General features: G+C 42.3%; 2 protein-coding genes across 4 annotated transcripts in view; one reads left to right on the top strand and one right to left on the bottom strand.

Moving 5' to 3' along the window:
* The window catches only part of gosr1 (golgi SNAP receptor complex member 1), a 60,205-nt gene extending 52,510 nt beyond the window's left edge, over window positions 1-7,695 (top strand). For both annotated transcript variants that reach the window (XM_041878264.2, XM_041878265.2), the window contains exons 8-9: window positions 4,331-4,413; window positions 6,388-7,695. In XM_041878264.2, coding sequence (XP_041734198.1) covers window positions 4,331-4,413; window positions 6,388-6,512 — 208 coding nt within the window. In that variant the 3' untranslated portion in view covers window positions 6,513-7,695. The remainder of the gene's footprint in view (window positions 1-4,330; window positions 4,414-6,387) is intronic.
* Window positions 7,696-11,801: 4,106 nt separating this feature from the next.
* The window catches only part of LOC121567902 (trafficking regulator of GLUT4 1), a 30,700-nt gene continuing 26,166 nt past the window's right edge, over window positions 11,802-16,335 (bottom strand). The window contains exons 2-3 of one of the 2 annotated variants that reach the window (XM_041878268.1): window positions 15,169-15,217; window positions 11,802-14,676 (exon numbers count right to left, since the gene is read on the bottom strand). In XM_041878268.1, the coding sequence (XP_041734202.1) occupies window positions 14,663-14,676; window positions 15,169-15,217 (63 nt within the window). In that variant the 3' untranslated portion in view covers window positions 11,802-14,662. Of the gene's footprint in view, window positions 14,677-15,090; window positions 15,218-16,335 lie in introns of both variants that reach the window. The other variant, XM_041878266.1, reaches the window with a different exon arrangement.

Raw genomic sequence — 16,335 nt, forward strand, 5'->3', positions numbered from 1 at the left:
CATCTTTCCCTCGATCCTGACTAGTCTCCCAGTCCCTGCCTCCGAAAAACATCCTGTCTGGCCACTCTACCATAAAGGCCTGATTGGTGGAGTGCTGCAGATATGGTTGTCCTTCTGGAAGATTCTCCCATCTCCACAGAGGAACTCTGGAGCTCTGGCAGAGTGACCATCGGGTTCTTGGTCACCTCCCTAACCAAGGCCCTTCTCCCCCGATTGCTCAGTTTGGCCGGGCAGCCAGCTCTAGGAAGAGTCTTGGTGGTTCCAAACTTCTTCCATTTCAGAATGATGGAGGCCACTGTGTTCTTGGGGACCTTCAATGCTGCAGAAGGTTTGTGGTACCTTTCCCCAGATATGTTCCTCGACACAATCCTGTCTCGGAGCTCTACGGACAATTCCTTCGACCTAATTGCTTGTTTTTTTTTCTGACATGCACTGTCAACTGTGGGACATTTTATATAGACAGGTGTGTGCCTTTCCAAATAATGTCCAATCAATTGAATTTACCACAGGTGGACTACAATCAAGTTGTAGAAACATCTCAAGGGTGATCAATGGAAACAGGATGCACCTGAGCTCAATTTCTAGTCTCATAGCAAAGCGTTTGAATACTTATATAAACCTGTTTTCACTTTGTCATTATGGGGTATTGTGTGTAATCCATTTTAGAATAAGGCTGTAACGTAACAAAATGTGGGAAAAGTCAAGGAGTCTGAATTCTTTCCGAATGCACGTGTGTGTGTGTGTGTGTGTGTGTGTGTGTGTGTGTGTGTGTGTGTGTGTGTCTATCTAGTACCAGTCAAAAGTTTGGACACACCTACTCATTCCAGGGTTTTTCTTTATTTTTACAATTTTCTACATTGTAGAGTAATAGTGAAGACATCAAAACTATGAAATAACACATGGAATTATGTAGTAACCAAGAAAGTGTTAAACAAAACAAATATATTTTATATTTGAGATTCTTGAAATAGCCACCCTTTGCCTTGATGACCGCTTTGCACAATCTTGGCATTCTCTCATCCAGCTTCATTAGGTATTCACCAGGAATGCTTTTCCGACAGTCTTGAAGGAGTTCCCACATATGCTGAGCACATGTTGGCTGCTTTTCCTTCACTCTGCAGTCCAACTCATCCCAAACCATCTAAATTGGGTTGAGGTCGGATGATTGTAGAGGCCAGGTCATCTGATGCAGCACTCATCACTTTCCTTGGTCAAATAGTCCTTACACAGCCTGGAGGTGTGTTGGGTCATTGTCCTGTTGAAAAACAAATAATAGTCCCACTAAGCGCAAACCAGATGGGATGGCGTATCGCTGCAGAATACTGTGGTAGCCATGCTGGTTAAGTATGCCTTGAATTCTAAATAAATCACTGACAGTGTCACCAGCAAAGCACCCCCACACAATAACACCTCCTCCTCCATGCTTCATGGTGGGAACATTTACATTTACATTTTAGTCATTTAGCAGACGCTCTTATCCAGAGCGACTTAGTTAGTGATTGCATACATTTTCATACTGGCCCCCCGTGGGAAACGAACCCACAACCCTAGCGTTACAATCGCCATGCTCTACCAACTGAGCTACAGGGGACTACATGTGGAGATCATCCGTTCACTTACTCTGCGTCTCACAAAGACAGTGGTTGGAACCAAAAATCTCAAATTTGGACTCATCAGACCAAAGGACAGATTTCCACCGGTCAAATGTCCATTGCTTGTGTTTCTTGGCCCAAGCAAGTCTTTTCTTCATATTGGTGTCCTTTAGTAGTGGTTTCTTTGCAGCAATTTGACCATGAAGGCCTGATTCACACAGTCTCCTCTGAATAGTTGATGTTGAGATGTCTGTTACTTGAACTCTGTGAAGCATTTATTTGGGCTGCAATTTCTGAGGCTGGTAATTCTAATGAACTTATCCTCTGCAGCAGAGGTAACTCTGGGTCTTCCTTTCCTGTGGCGGTCCTCATGAGAGCCAGTTTCATCATAGCGCTTGATGGTTTTTGCGACTGCACTTGAAGAAAAGTTCAAAGTTCTTGAAGTGTTCTGTATTGACTGACCTTCATGTCTTAAAGTAATGATGGACTGTCGTTTCTCTTTGCTTATTTGAGCTGTTCTTGCCTTAATATGGAGTTGGTCTTTTACCAAATAGGGCTATCTTCTGTATACCACCCCTACCTTGTCACAACATAACTGATTGGCTCAAACGCATTAAGAAGGAAAGAAATTCCACAAATTAACTTTTATCAAGGCACACCTGTTAACTGAAATGCATTCTACCTCATGAAGCTGGTTGAGAGAATGCCAAGAGTGTGCAAAGCTGTCATCAAGGCAAAGGGTGGCTACTTTGAAGAATCTCAAATATAAAATGCACTGCTCAAAAAAATAAAGGGAACACTAAAATAACACATCCTAGATCTGAATGAATGAAATAATCTTATTAAATACTTTTTTCTTTACATAGTTGAATGTGCTGACAACAAAATCACACAAATTATCAATGGAAATCAAATGTATCAACCCATGGAGGTCTGGATTTGCAGTCACCCTCAAAATTTAAGTGGAAAACCACACTACAGGCTGATCCAACTTTGATGTAATGTCCTTAAAACAAGTGAAAATGAGGCTCAGTAGTGTGTGTGGCCTCCACGTGCCTGTATGACCTCCCTACAACGCCTGGGCATGCTCCTGATGAGGTGGCGGATGGTCTCCTGAGGGATCTCCTCCCAGACCTGGACTAAAGCATCCGCCAACTCCTGGACAGTCTGTGGTGCAACGTGGCGTTGGTGGATGGAGCGAGACATGATGTCCCAGATGTGCTCAATTGGATTCAGGTCTGGGGAACGGGCGGTCCATAGCATCAATGCCTTCCTCTTGCAGGAACTGCTGACACACTCCAGCCACATGAGGTCTAGCATTGTCTTGCATTAGGAGGAACCCAGGGCCAACCGCACCAGCATATGGTCTCACAAGGGGTCTGAGGATCTCATCTCGGTACCTAATGGCAGTCAGGCTACCTCTGGCGAGCACATGGAGGGCTGTGCGGCCCCCAAAGAAATGCCACCCCACACCATGACTGACCCACCGCCAAACCGGTCATGCTGGAGGATGTTGCAGGCAGCAGAACGTTCTCCACGGCGTCTCCAGACTCTGTCACGTCTGTCACATGTGCTCAGTGTGAACCTGCTTTCATCTGTGAAGAGCACAGGGCGCCAGTGGCGAATTTGCCAATCTTGGTGTTCTCTGGCAAATGCCAAACGTCCTGCACGGTGTTGGGCTGTAAGCACAACCCCCACCTGTGGACGTCGGGCCCTCATACCACCCTCATGGAGTCTGTTTCTGACCGTTTGAGCAGACACATGCACATTTGTGGCCTGCTGGAGGTCATTTTGCAGGGCTCTGGCAGTGCTCCTCCTGCTCCTCCTTGCACAAAGGCGGCGGTAGCAGTCCTGCTGCTGGGTTGTTGCCCTCCTACGGCCTCCTCCGTCTCCTGATGTACTGGCCTGTCTCCTGGTAGCGCCTCCATGCTCTGGACACTACGCTGACAGACACAGCAAACCTTCTTGCCACAGCTCCCATTGATGTGCCATCCTGGATGAGCTGCACTACCTGAGCCACTTGTGTGGGTTGTAGACTCCGTCTCATGCTACCACTAGAGTGAAAGCACTGCCAGCATTCAAAAGTGACCAAAACATCAGCCAGGAAGCATAGGAACTGAGAAGTGGTCTGTGGTCACCACCTGCAAAACCAGTCCTTTATTGGGGGTGTCTTGCTAATTGCCTATAATTTCCACCTGTTATCTATTCCATTTGCACAACAGCATGTGAAATGTATTGTCAATCAGTGTTGCTTCCTAAGTGGACAGTTTGATTTCACAGAAGTGTGATTGACTTGGAGTTACATTGTGTTGTTTAAGTGTTCCCTTTATTTTTTTGAGCAGTGTATATTTTGATTTGTTTAACACTTGTTTGGTTACTACATTATTCCATATGTGTTATTTCATAGTTTTGATGTCATCAGTATTATTCCACAATGCCTCAGTGTGTCTGTGCACTAATATCCACCAGGCCTCCCCCTGTATTTCTCTCTCGCTCTCTCTGCATTCTAAATTGATGTGAAAGTCCCCCCCCTCTAATGGGTTTCTCCTCCTCCACCTGCCTTCTGTCTGTCATGGTAGTTGCACCTGGGGGACCTACACACACAATTGTGCCTCAAACTCTCTGCTAGAGAAAATCTGTTTATAACAAGACTTACAGGGTTGATATTGTAGGGTGGGTCACCTCTCCCCTGATTTTAACCTGGCACTCTTCTTCCTTCTCTTCTTCTCTCCCTTCAGTATTGCCATGGCGACCAAGGAGAACATGACATCCCAGAGAGGGCTGTTGAAGTCCATACAGAGCAGGGTCAACACTCTGGCCAGTATCCTTTACAACACCAAGCAAACCTTATGAACATTGGAGATTCTGCATTAAACATAATGTTTTTTTGTCCTGGACTAGGCTTAATCAGTGTCTGGGAAGCCAACCCTATGTTCATGTCTGTGTGAGAAAGAACAAATTCACATGAGAACAAATTCACATAAGAATGAACAAATTCACAAATATACCTTATTTTGCCTTTTAATCAGACAAGAAATTCTGGAGATTAACTTTTATTAGATTATAATTGTCTTTTAATGCCACCTAGTAGACACTTTTATCCAAAGCAATTTACAGAATTTGTAAGTCGCTCTGGATAAGAGCGTCTGCTAAATGATGTAAATGTAAGTGAATACATATTAAGTGATCCCTGCAGGAACTGAACCCACGACCTTGGCATTGTTAGTGCTAAACTCTTACTCATTAGGCTTCCTATTTACCATACTATTATCTCTTGTGAGCTGCAACCAGACAATGAAGTGCCTGTCAGTTCACATTACGCATCCTAACTGTTTAAAAGGCACACTGAGCATGTTTCAATTAAAAAGCTTTATCTCAGTCTGAGGCTACAAAGACATCCTCCAGTGATCTTCAAACGTTTCCTGTTGAAAGTGATATCCCAAGTATAAATACAGTAAAGTAAACGCACTAAAGGGGTAAAAAAAAAACGTTTTTAGACACAACTGCAAACTTCAAGGAGTAGGGCGTTCAATGAGTTGGTCTGATGGGAATTTGTGATGTCATCTGCCTCCCCCTTGCTTGAGGAACAATAAAGAAAAAGAGGAACAAAAGAGAAGGCCCCCTCCCTTGTGCTATGTCATGACACACCTGGACCACCTATTGAGATGTGCCTTTTGTTAAGTAAATCAGGTGTTAAATGAGGTGAAAAGGAGACTGGAGTGCTACTTTAATGGGGGCCTGATTCTGTCTGGTCTCTTCTCTTTGCTCTGAGAGCATTGTTATCAGGCCTTCCGGCCGGATGATTCAACATCTTCCTCACATGGGGCACCAGCCTCTGGAGGGAAAAACTATTGATTCTAAGGAAATATCTGAGCATGCTGAGCAATCTGGTCCATTTAATTGTGGGGGGATTGAGGGGTTTAAATTGCTCCATTCCTCACTGCTGCTAGGGTTTGCTGTGAACAACATATAGGATCATATTTCACTTTGTTGTCAAAAGAGAAGATTTAGTTTCAGAGATACAGATGTATTTTTAGCAAAGACACCAGAAAAGCAGGCAGTTTGGCTTTTTAAAAATTATAATTCAGCAATAAGGCCTGGGTGGGGTGGGGTGTGGTATATGGCCAATCTACCATGGCTAAGGGCTGTTCTTAGGCACTACGTAACGCGCAGTGCCTTGATACAGCCCTTAGGCGCGGTAAGTCGCTCTGGATAAGAGCGTCTGCTAAATGACATAAATATAAAATATATATACCAAAAACCCCTGAGGTGCCGTATTTACATTTTAGTAGACGCTCTTATCCAGAGCGACTTACAGTTAGTGAGTGCATACATAATTTTTTCATACTGGCCCCCCGTGGGAATCGAACCCACAACCCTGGCGTTGCAAGCACCATGCTCTACCAAATGAGCTACATCCCTGCCGGCCATTCCCTCCCCTACCCTGGACGAATTGTGCGCCGCCCCATGGGTCTCCCGGTCGCGGCCGGCTACGACAGAGCCTGGATTCGAACCAGGATCTCTAGTGGCACTGCGATGCAGTGCCTTAGACCACTGCACCACTCGGGATACTTATTTCTGCTATAAACTGGTTACCAACGTAATTAGAGCAGTAAAAATAAATGTTTTGTCATACCCGTGGTGTATGGTCTGATATAACACGTCTGTCAGCTAATTAGCATTCAGGGATCGAACCACCCAGTTTATATTTCCAATTTAATGATTATCTGAACATTACTTGTAATAAGAGGTGGTTGGCACTTGGTTCTCTGTTTCCCTTAACTTCCTACTCCAGATCGTTTCCCAGCCATCAACAACCTCATCCAGCGAATCAACCTGCGAAAGAGGCGAGACTCCCTAATCCTGGGCGGAGTCATCGGCATCTGCACCATCCTCCTGCTGCTCTATGCCTTCCACTGATGACGGACAGACCTGTCGAACAATTGTTACTCTGCGTTTGTGACATCGGAATCAGAACTCTGGAGAATGTGCTTTAGTGATTGGAGGCTACTGAACAGACGGACAGACAGACGCCCCCCTTGGCCCAATCGGTTAACAGGATTGATCGAAGCCAGCATTGACTACCTGATTTGTATTTAGCAGTGGGAGGGAAGGAGATGGGAGATGGAGCAGCATCATTTATTTTATTTTATTTTTTATCACAAGTTAATGTGCTGTTCAACTCTGGTTAAGGGAACAGAGACCAAATTTACTAACATGACTAGATTTGAAAGAAATATATATATATATATATATGAACACTTGCTTCAAGAAGGAGTTGAATGCTCTGAAGACAGATGGTGAAAACGAAAGCGAGACTGTTTGCTGTCTGTTGATTTCTCTGGTGGAAGGATTTTTAGTTGAATGGTCCTTTTTTTTAGTGACTGGAGATTCAGGAGGTTCATCCTCATGGGCTGTACAATGTGCATTATTAATAAATTATTCATTTACAGTATGTGATACTAGGCACTTATCATTTTATTTTTCAATGTATATTTTTTTAACTTGATGATTGAGAAATTGTGTTTTGCACTGAAGACCATTGATGGAACTCTAGTGCTGCAAGTACCGTTATTCTGTTGTGCTGCATGGATGACTTCATAATCACTGTAGTACTTTAAACAATGGCCACATACAGGTGTATGGTTAAACTAAAACTCTGAAAGACTTCTTTCATTACGTGTTTCCCTCTCGATTCTAAGATTCATCTACTTAGCTTAATATGCCACTTAGCAGACACTTATCCAAAGTAACTTACAGTACAGTGAGTGCATGCATACATTTTTCGTGTATGTGCTCCCCTGTGGTAATCGAACCCACGACCTTGGTGTTGCTAGCACCATGCTCTCACCAACTGAGCCACACAAGATCACCTAAAATCCAGAGATCTGTAAGAGTGATCAGCATTCAGGCTTCTTTGTGCTTCGTCATGATCTAGGACCGTATCCTGCTAAGGCCTACCTTGAGATAGTCAATAAACGTTAAGTCATACATTGATGTCAACTGAAAATCTGTGCTCCAATTTTAGTTCTGAACACAGATTTTATAAGTTATGATTCTGTTCTACCGTATGTGCCCATCGCAATACAGAACCTCAAACCTGTCTCCCCTTCTGCCTCACCTTATACTGCCTCCTGGAGAAGATAAAGTGGATTATGAGTTCATAGTTCACAGGGAACTCCCAGTCAATGTTTGATGATACGAACTGAAAGGAGCTCACTGGAGATGTTTGTGTGAGCAGGGAGGTAGACACTCAGAGCAGAACTAAGCTAAGCGCTAACTAAGCTAACCACCAAGGGCTTGGCTGTAGTTTTGGATGGAAGCCTATCCTACTGTAGCTCAGAGAGCTGTGAGAAACACCAGTCTGTTTGTGTCTCACACTTTAAGCAGCTGTAGTAGAAACCCTATTGAGATCAGAGTCTTAACAAAGGAAAGCTTCTGTTCAATAGTCTTGGCCAAACCCTCTGATCATTCTGGTTCATTCCCAGTAATCCCCACCCCAGTTCTAGGCTGAATAATCGGTTATTCGACTAACATTTAACATCCCTAACATAAATGTTGATTTGAAAGATGCTACAGTTGAAAGGAGTTTAGTTTTTCTAGCTTGAAATTGTCAGTGGCATTTTAAGTGGTTTTACAGTGGAAGAGGCTGCAGATGTTACAGTAAACAAGGCTGCAGCAGCTAGATTACTGTTGGAGAAATCAGGTGCTCTGACATGAATTCACTCTGACAGAATCTGAGTCACCCACACTCACTCCCTCAGACCTCTGTTTTGTAAAACTGTGTGTGCACCTGCTTGCTTGTGACAAGTGTGTGTGTCATGACAGCCACACTGCAGGGGAGATATAACTGCAGTCTGTGGGGGTTGAAGGATTCCCCCCAGGACTCTACAGGAACCTGTCATGACTCCCCTGTCATCTCCATAGCCAACTACCAAGTTTTTAATTAATGACCTCGTCTTTCTGTCTGTCACACCTTACATATCACCATTTATCATCTGGTAACTAGACAAGGATGTTTTAGTCACAAAGTTGATTTACATTTTCTCAGTTGACTGTGAAATATTGAAGTTTGTTATTGGTATAGCTACATGAAGTGGGATTACCTAAAAATATTCCAAGTACACCAATTTCCCCCTTTTTCATGTGATGTCACTATCCACTTTATTCCTTTCATTCTTCATTCATTCTCCCTCACGACGCCAGGACAGCGGAGTCACTGACCACCTTCCGGAGACACTTGAAACCATACCTCATTAAGGAATAACTGGGATAGTATAAAAGTAATCCTTCTACCCACCCCACCCCCTCAAAATTTAAACAAAAAAAAATGTGTAAAGTGGTTGTCCCACTGGCTATCTTAAGGTGAATGCACCAATTTGTAAGTCGCTCTGGATAAGAGCGTCTGCTAAATGACGTAAATGTAATTCTTTATCACTATTTTCAGGTTTCTCGCTCTTCTCTGAGGGCAAATGGGGGACTGTATTTTGGCATCTGAATGCAGTACTGCTGTTGGTCTATAACTGGTTCAGCAAACATCCTTACAGTAAACACAACTAGCCTACTCTGGTGCTACAGTGTAGCACTCCTGAATATTTCAGATCCTTTGGTCTGGTTTGAAGATCACTGGAGCAGAACTAAGTATTGTGTACTTTCACTGTGACTCAAGTTCTTCCACAAAGAAGTAGAAAGTAAGTGAGTGTAAAAGGCTGATTCTAGCATAGCACACAGATGCAATACACAGGAGGGAATCTAATGAGGTATAGGAGAACCACAAACAAGAAAGAAGTAAAGGTGGCATCAACAAAAAACACTTTGAGAAATAAGCAAACATTTTGTTTTTGTGGTTCCATAGACCTTTCAAGCACACTTGACTTGCAAGGCTCGTTCTATTTATGATTTCATCCCCATGGTAAGTTTTTCAGCGCAGCAGTACAGTTGAAGTCGGAAGTTTACATACACTTAGGTTGGAGTCATTAAAACTCGTTTTTCAATCACTCCACAAATTTCTTGTTAACAAACTATAGTTATGGCAAGTCGGTTAGGACATCTACTTTGTGCATGACACAAGTAATTTTTCCAAGAATTGTTTACAGACAGATTATTTAACTTATTATTCACTGTATCACAATTCCAGTGGGTCAGAAGTTTACATACACTAAGTTGACTGTGCCTTTAAACAGCTTGGAAAGTTCCAGAAAATGATGTCATGGCTTTAGAAGCTTCTGATAGGCTAATTGACATCATTTGAGTCAATTGGAGGTGTACCTGTGGATGTATTTCAAGGCCTACCTTCAAACTCAGTGCCTCTTTGCTTGACATCATGGGAAAATCAAAAGAAATCAGCCATTTTTTTTGTTGTTTTGTTGACCTCCACAAGTCTGGTTCATCCTTGGGAACAATTTCCAAACGCCTGAAGGTCCACGTTAATCTGTACAAACAATAGTACGCGAGTATAAACACCATGGGACCACACAGCCATCATACCGCTCAGGAAGGAGACGCGTTCTGCCTCCTAGAGATGAACGTACTTTGGTGCGGAAAGTGCAAATCAATCCCAGAACAACAGCAAAGGACCTTGTGAAGATGATGGAGGAAACAGGTACAAATGGATCTATATCCACAGTAAAACGAGTCCTATATCGACATAACCTGAAAGGCCGCTCAGCAAGGAAGAAGCCACTGCTCCAAAACCGCCATAAAAAAGCCAGACTACGGTTTGCAACTGCACATGGGGACAAAGATCTTACTTTTTGGAGAAATGTCCTCTGGTCTGATGAAACAAAAATATAACTGTTTGGCCATAATGACCATCGTTATGTTTTGAGGAAAAAGGGGGATGCTTGCAAGCCGAAGAACACCATCCCAACCGTGAAGCATGATGCTGTGGGGTGCTTTGCTGCAGGAGGGACTGGTGCACTTCACAAAATAGATGGCATCATGAGGAAGGAAAATTATGTGGATATATTGAAGCAACATCTCAAGACATCAGTCAGGAAGTTAAAGCTTGGTCGCAAATGTGTCTTCCAAATGGACAATGACCCCAAGCATACTTCCAAAGTTGTGGCAAAATGGCTTAAGGACAACAGTCAAGGTATTGGAGTGGCCATCACAAAGCCCTGACCTCAATCCTATAGAAAATGTGTGGGCAATACTGAAAAAGCGTGTGCGAGCAAGGAGGCCTACAAACCTGACTCAGTTACACCAGCTCTGTCAGGAGGAATGGGCCAAAATTCACCCAACTTATTGTGGGAAGCTTGTGGAAGGCTACCCGAAACGTTTTACCCAAGTTAAACAATTTAAAGGCAATGATACCAAATACTAATTGAGTGTATGTAAACTTCTGACCCATTGGGAATGTGATGAAAGAAATAAAAGCTGAAATAAATCATTCTCTCTACTATTATTCTGACATTTCACATTCTTAAATGGTGACTAACTGACCTAAGACAGGGAATTCTTAAGAAAAGTCAGGAATTGTGAAAAACTGAGTTTAAATGTATTGGGCTAAGGTGTATGTAAACTTCCTACTTCAACTCTGTATACCAAGGGGCTACTGCTGTAGCTAAAGAGACCCAATCTTATTCTGTAATAATCAATAAAAAATACTTATAAAATTTTTAATTCCGTGTATTATTTGTTTGTGCTGACTGTACTTTTGGGTTTTCTGAGAGAACTGGAGGTGTGTGTCGGTGCGTGAGTATTCTGTTATCCGTTGTGTGTGTGAGAGAGGAAAAGGAGTGAAGTAGTCCAAGGGTGTGTGTGTGCTAACATGAGGGTTTAGCTCCACACCTTTCCCTGTTCCAGACAGGAACATTAACTTTGATCATTATGTCAGTGGAGCTGCTGCTGCTTTACTCCAGACGCCACTTTAAAAGGCAGGTTGTCTGACCCTTTACACCTCTAGCATCTCAGTGCTAGAGGGGTCACTGCAGACCCTGGTTCGATTCCAGGCTGTATCACAATCCGGCCATGATTGGGAGTCCCATAGGGCGGCGCACAATTGGCCCAGCGTCCTCTGGGGTAGGCCGTCATTGTAAATAAGAATTTGTTCGTAACTGACTTGCCTAGTTAAAAAAAGGTAAAATAAAATACTCAGTAGTTTTCCCCCTAGACCATTCCTCTATGTCATACTCTGTACATACACAAGCACAAACACACATCGATCAACGCTATCCCAACCAACATAAATCAGTCCAACTCACCATAGACCATGCATTGTAATGTTTATTCCAGACATGTAGAATGTTCACAACATAGAGGGGGGAAAATCAGGACATAAAAAAATAGACATTAATTGAAAGTCACTGTTTTACTGACACAGAACAGCACGTATATATCTCACAGCAGAAAGACTGTCAGGGAAGTATGTGTTGGAAAAGTGTGGAAGGTGAGTGTGGTATTTCATGTGATAACAGAGAAATTACCATACAAATTTGTCTTATGGGAATTAAGTTGAATTTTGGGTTTTCAATGGCAGACTGAGTCACTGAAACTCTCCTGCTTGATTGGGGTCTCTCTCTCTCTCTCTCTGCCATTTGCTCTTACTGTATGACATAAAAGCAGCCATCTACTTTCTCCCCCCAAGATAGTTTTCTAAAAGCCCTTTTGGTGTGTGTGGGAAGTTAGTTTGTGCATGCCTGTTGCCCAGAGATAAACATTAGAGCTCTTTAGACAGGGATGTCTCTTCAGCCCATCTGTCCAGTGAAGCACACTGTGGCTGCAGGAGCTTCCTACTGTACAATATAACTTATATAGCAACATAAACTTGCTGCCCTTTTGGTTATCATACCCAAAGATGTACTGTCATGAGTTCAGTGCCTTTAAACATCATGACCATGTTGAGTCATTCACCAGCTGTGGTCCTATTTCTATTTGTTGTTTCTAGAAATACAGTACAGATGCCAAAAATTGTAACATTATATTGTCAAGAGAGTTTCCAGGTTTTAATTGCTGTGACTTTCTGATTGGAAATGTTTTGTCAATGCTCGCTTTGGGTTAGATCTGGATTGACCAAGTGCTTTGCATGCTTATACAGGGGCAGTATTGGAATTAACCAATAGGTGTTCATAGTTTGAATCCTCTAAATGAGACCTCGAAAATGTTAATATGGTGACCTATTTCACCAATTACAGGTGCTTTATCAATCACTTTATATCTCTTTTAAGATTTTAAATTCAGGCCAGATAAATGCAATCAAATCATTATCATATCATTCTCTCTCTGGCCTCGTGTAGGAGGCCAGAGAGAGAATGATATGATAATGATTTGATTGCATTTATCTGCCAGGATAAGACAAGCAGTGGAACCATTGATAATCGCTAATGTCAACTTACAGTATTGAAATCAAATTGGAGTTGAAGAGAATGAGTTATGAGTAGTAATACAAACGTGAATGTAAGTCCAAACAAGGGTGTTATGAAGCATTATGTAGTGGTTATGAAGGTTTTATAAGAGGTGTTATGACCTTGCAGTAAACATCTGAAGCGTGTCAATATAACAGTCCTTTGTTGTGTTACCATAGTTGGATCTGAACAAACTGTGTGACTTATTCCAGATGGCATGGTGACACATTGGTGTGCTACAGTACATGTACAGAGATAACTGCTGCCAATCAATCAAACCTCAAAACAATGTTCATTTAACGTTACAGCAGGTCCTTACAGTGACATACAAAAACCTGGGTACTGTTTATCCCAAAGCATGCCTATATAATATTGCATATATATTCTTCATATAAATACATGTCATACCGATACAGCACGGTGGCAATAGGTTAAGGATTGGCGTTGGTCTCTGAAGTACTACAAAATATATTCAGTGAAACAAGTTACATTAACAGTCCAGGTAATGAGGCAAGGTACTGGGGTAGGGTGTGTTGGAGTTGGAGGGGGAGCTAGGAGGGTGGTGGGCGGGGAGAGTGATGGTTCTGACAAATTGAATATCCTCAGACCTTATAACCATGCTCTGCAATGGATGTTTGGAGAGGGGATGGGGAGGGTAGGGTAGGCATGCGCATCAATATAGTCAGACCCCTCCCACAGCAAGGCAGGGGAAAGGAGGGTTGGAGAGGGGGGTAGAAGAAAGGGGGAGGGGGTATTCTGTTTCTGTGGAGTCCTTACCCACCGTCAACCCACATGGGGCCGAAACGCTCACATTATGTACAACTCACTCTCCAAAGTCTCTAAGCAAGTAAAAACACAGACAAACAAATATGAATTCACAAACAAAATGAAAAAGGTTGGCTATCTACAGTCAAGACATGCATGCAAGTGGTCTCTTATTTTTGTCAGAAACCTACAAAATAAACTACATAAATTCAAAAACATATTCTCTGAATCGTGTTCCCTGGTCAAATATTACATCCTTCGACAAACCATATTAGGCGACAGCCACTGCCGGTCAGGCAGCCATCTTAACTTAACAGTCTCAATCATCGCAGCTTAGCCCAACATACACAACTTTTATAAAATGTAAATGGATATACATCTATATATATTTATATTGCAAATATATCTGTATAGTTGTATATGATTTCAATGCAGGAGGCCAGGCCAACCAGGTATATATGTAGGTTATTATTCTTGATGTTTGTAGTCCAAAGCTTGTAGTCCATTTTCAAGGTCTCCTTCCATTCTTGATACAGAAAAGTTTGTATCACTTTTTTCCTCTGTTCATCCCTGTCTTCTTCATCTTAAGTGTATTTTTTACTCCACATAGAATCCAATGAGAGTAGCAAGTGCCTCAAACCTAAAGTCAATCGTCCAACGTTCTTTTAAAGTACACTTTTTATATCAAGGATTTTCTTTTTCTTCATCAAGCAAATGTTACTGGAATCTAATGCATGCATATCTGGATCTTTTTGGTTTGGTTGATTAATTTGCTACTGTATTTCCTACTGTATTTCCTACTCTTCTTTAAACTTTTTAATTGTTTGCCTTGATCTTAATTACAGTGTGGAGTAGGTGGTGATGATTTTTTATTTTTCATCTCGGAATCAACAGATTATATATATATTTTTTCATGCTGCATCCTCTGCTTGGCTTGCAGCAGGGCTCTTGTTTCATGGTCTATACACTGGTTACTGTTGGAGAAGAGAGAGGGGGGAGGTGAGAGAGAGAGAAAGGTTAAGGTCCAGTCATTCCTACAGTATGACAGGCTGGTCTGTAGCTGAAACAGCAGGAGGGATACTCTCCTTGCCACAAACCCAGCCTGCTATAGCTGCAGTCTTTAATCAATCCACACAGCGCTAACAAATCTGCTGAGCTGACACACAGACACATACAGACACACACACACACACACACACACACACAGACACACACACTTTCCAGGCATCAACATGATTGATGACAGACTGGTGTATGTTTATGTATGTTCATATATTACCTTGGAATTGTTATGCAGTATGTGTGTGTGTGTGTGTGTGTGTGTGTAAGTGCATGTGTTTATGCATTGCAGCGGTGTGTGTGTACATATGTGTGTGCATGTTACTTACCATAGACCGTTACATAGACGACTATGATGAGCACACCTATGATTATGGAAACAACACTGAGGAGTCGAGCCAGTTTACCCAGTCTCTTAGCGCCGTCCATGTCTCCCGACTGCAGGCTGTTTCTGGACTGAAGAGGAGAGGAGAGGACACACAACACAAGGCAAGGTGCATTTACACCCTCACAGAGACACACAACAGTCATGACACTATTTGAGTTGTTACATTTTACATTTTGGTCATTTAACATACAATCTCATCCAGAGCAACTTATGAACTTGAACTCAAATCTTGAACTATGCCTTTCTCATGTCATCTTTTAGTTATCGTATAGTCAAACTGTCTGATGTCTGTATGACTTGTGCTCTTGTTGGAAAACAGAATCTTACAACTGAAACCCTTAAATCCATCCAGAGATTCACGGGATCACGGTTTAACCGCAATTTACAGCTTTAAACTTGTTCTCAAACATACCTGGACATGATTGAATTTGGCAGTTTCACTCAGTCTCGCTAAGTGTTCCACTGTGACATATTTATCAGCTGCTAGTCCATTAATCCACAGAGAAATGGCTTTAAAGGGGAATGAACACAAACACAACCTGAGAGATTTCCTACAGCTCTACAAAATTTGGGACCGTTTCATTGCAAGAGGTTATTCTTGTTGTATAAAGTATATCCAATATTTGGAAATGACACTGAGGCCTATTCATTGGTTGAAGTTAGTGAATGTTAATGGTTGAAGTTGGTGAATGTTAATGGTTGAAGTTGATGAATGTTAATGGTTGAAGTTGATGAATGTTAATGGTTGAAGTTGATGAATGTTAATGGTTGAAATTGATGAATGTTAATGGTTGAAGTTGATGAATGTTAATGGTTGAAGTTGATTAATGTTAATGGTTGAAGTTGATTAATGTTAATGGTTGAAGTTGATGAATAGTGTAGTTTGGGCCTTACTGTAAATCACACAAGGCAGCTTTATACGGTACTATGGTACTATACGTATATCTGCTGCAGACCATAGAGACAGGTTGACAGACTGGAGTGGAGTGGATAAGGGCCTGGGTAATTGCAACCCGGTGACATAATCAGAGGTATTTGTCTTTTGTGTCTCTCAGTCACCTCCTGTGGTCACACACACACACACACACACACACACACACACACACACACACACACACACACACACACACACACACACACACACACACACACACACACACACACCCCCACTCCATTCCACTACACT

This window comes from Coregonus clupeaformis, chromosome 6 (assembly GCF_020615455.1).
Source record: "Coregonus clupeaformis isolate EN_2021a chromosome 6, ASM2061545v1, whole genome shotgun sequence".
NCBI lineage: Eukaryota > Metazoa > Chordata > Actinopteri > Salmoniformes > Salmonidae > Coregonus > Coregonus clupeaformis.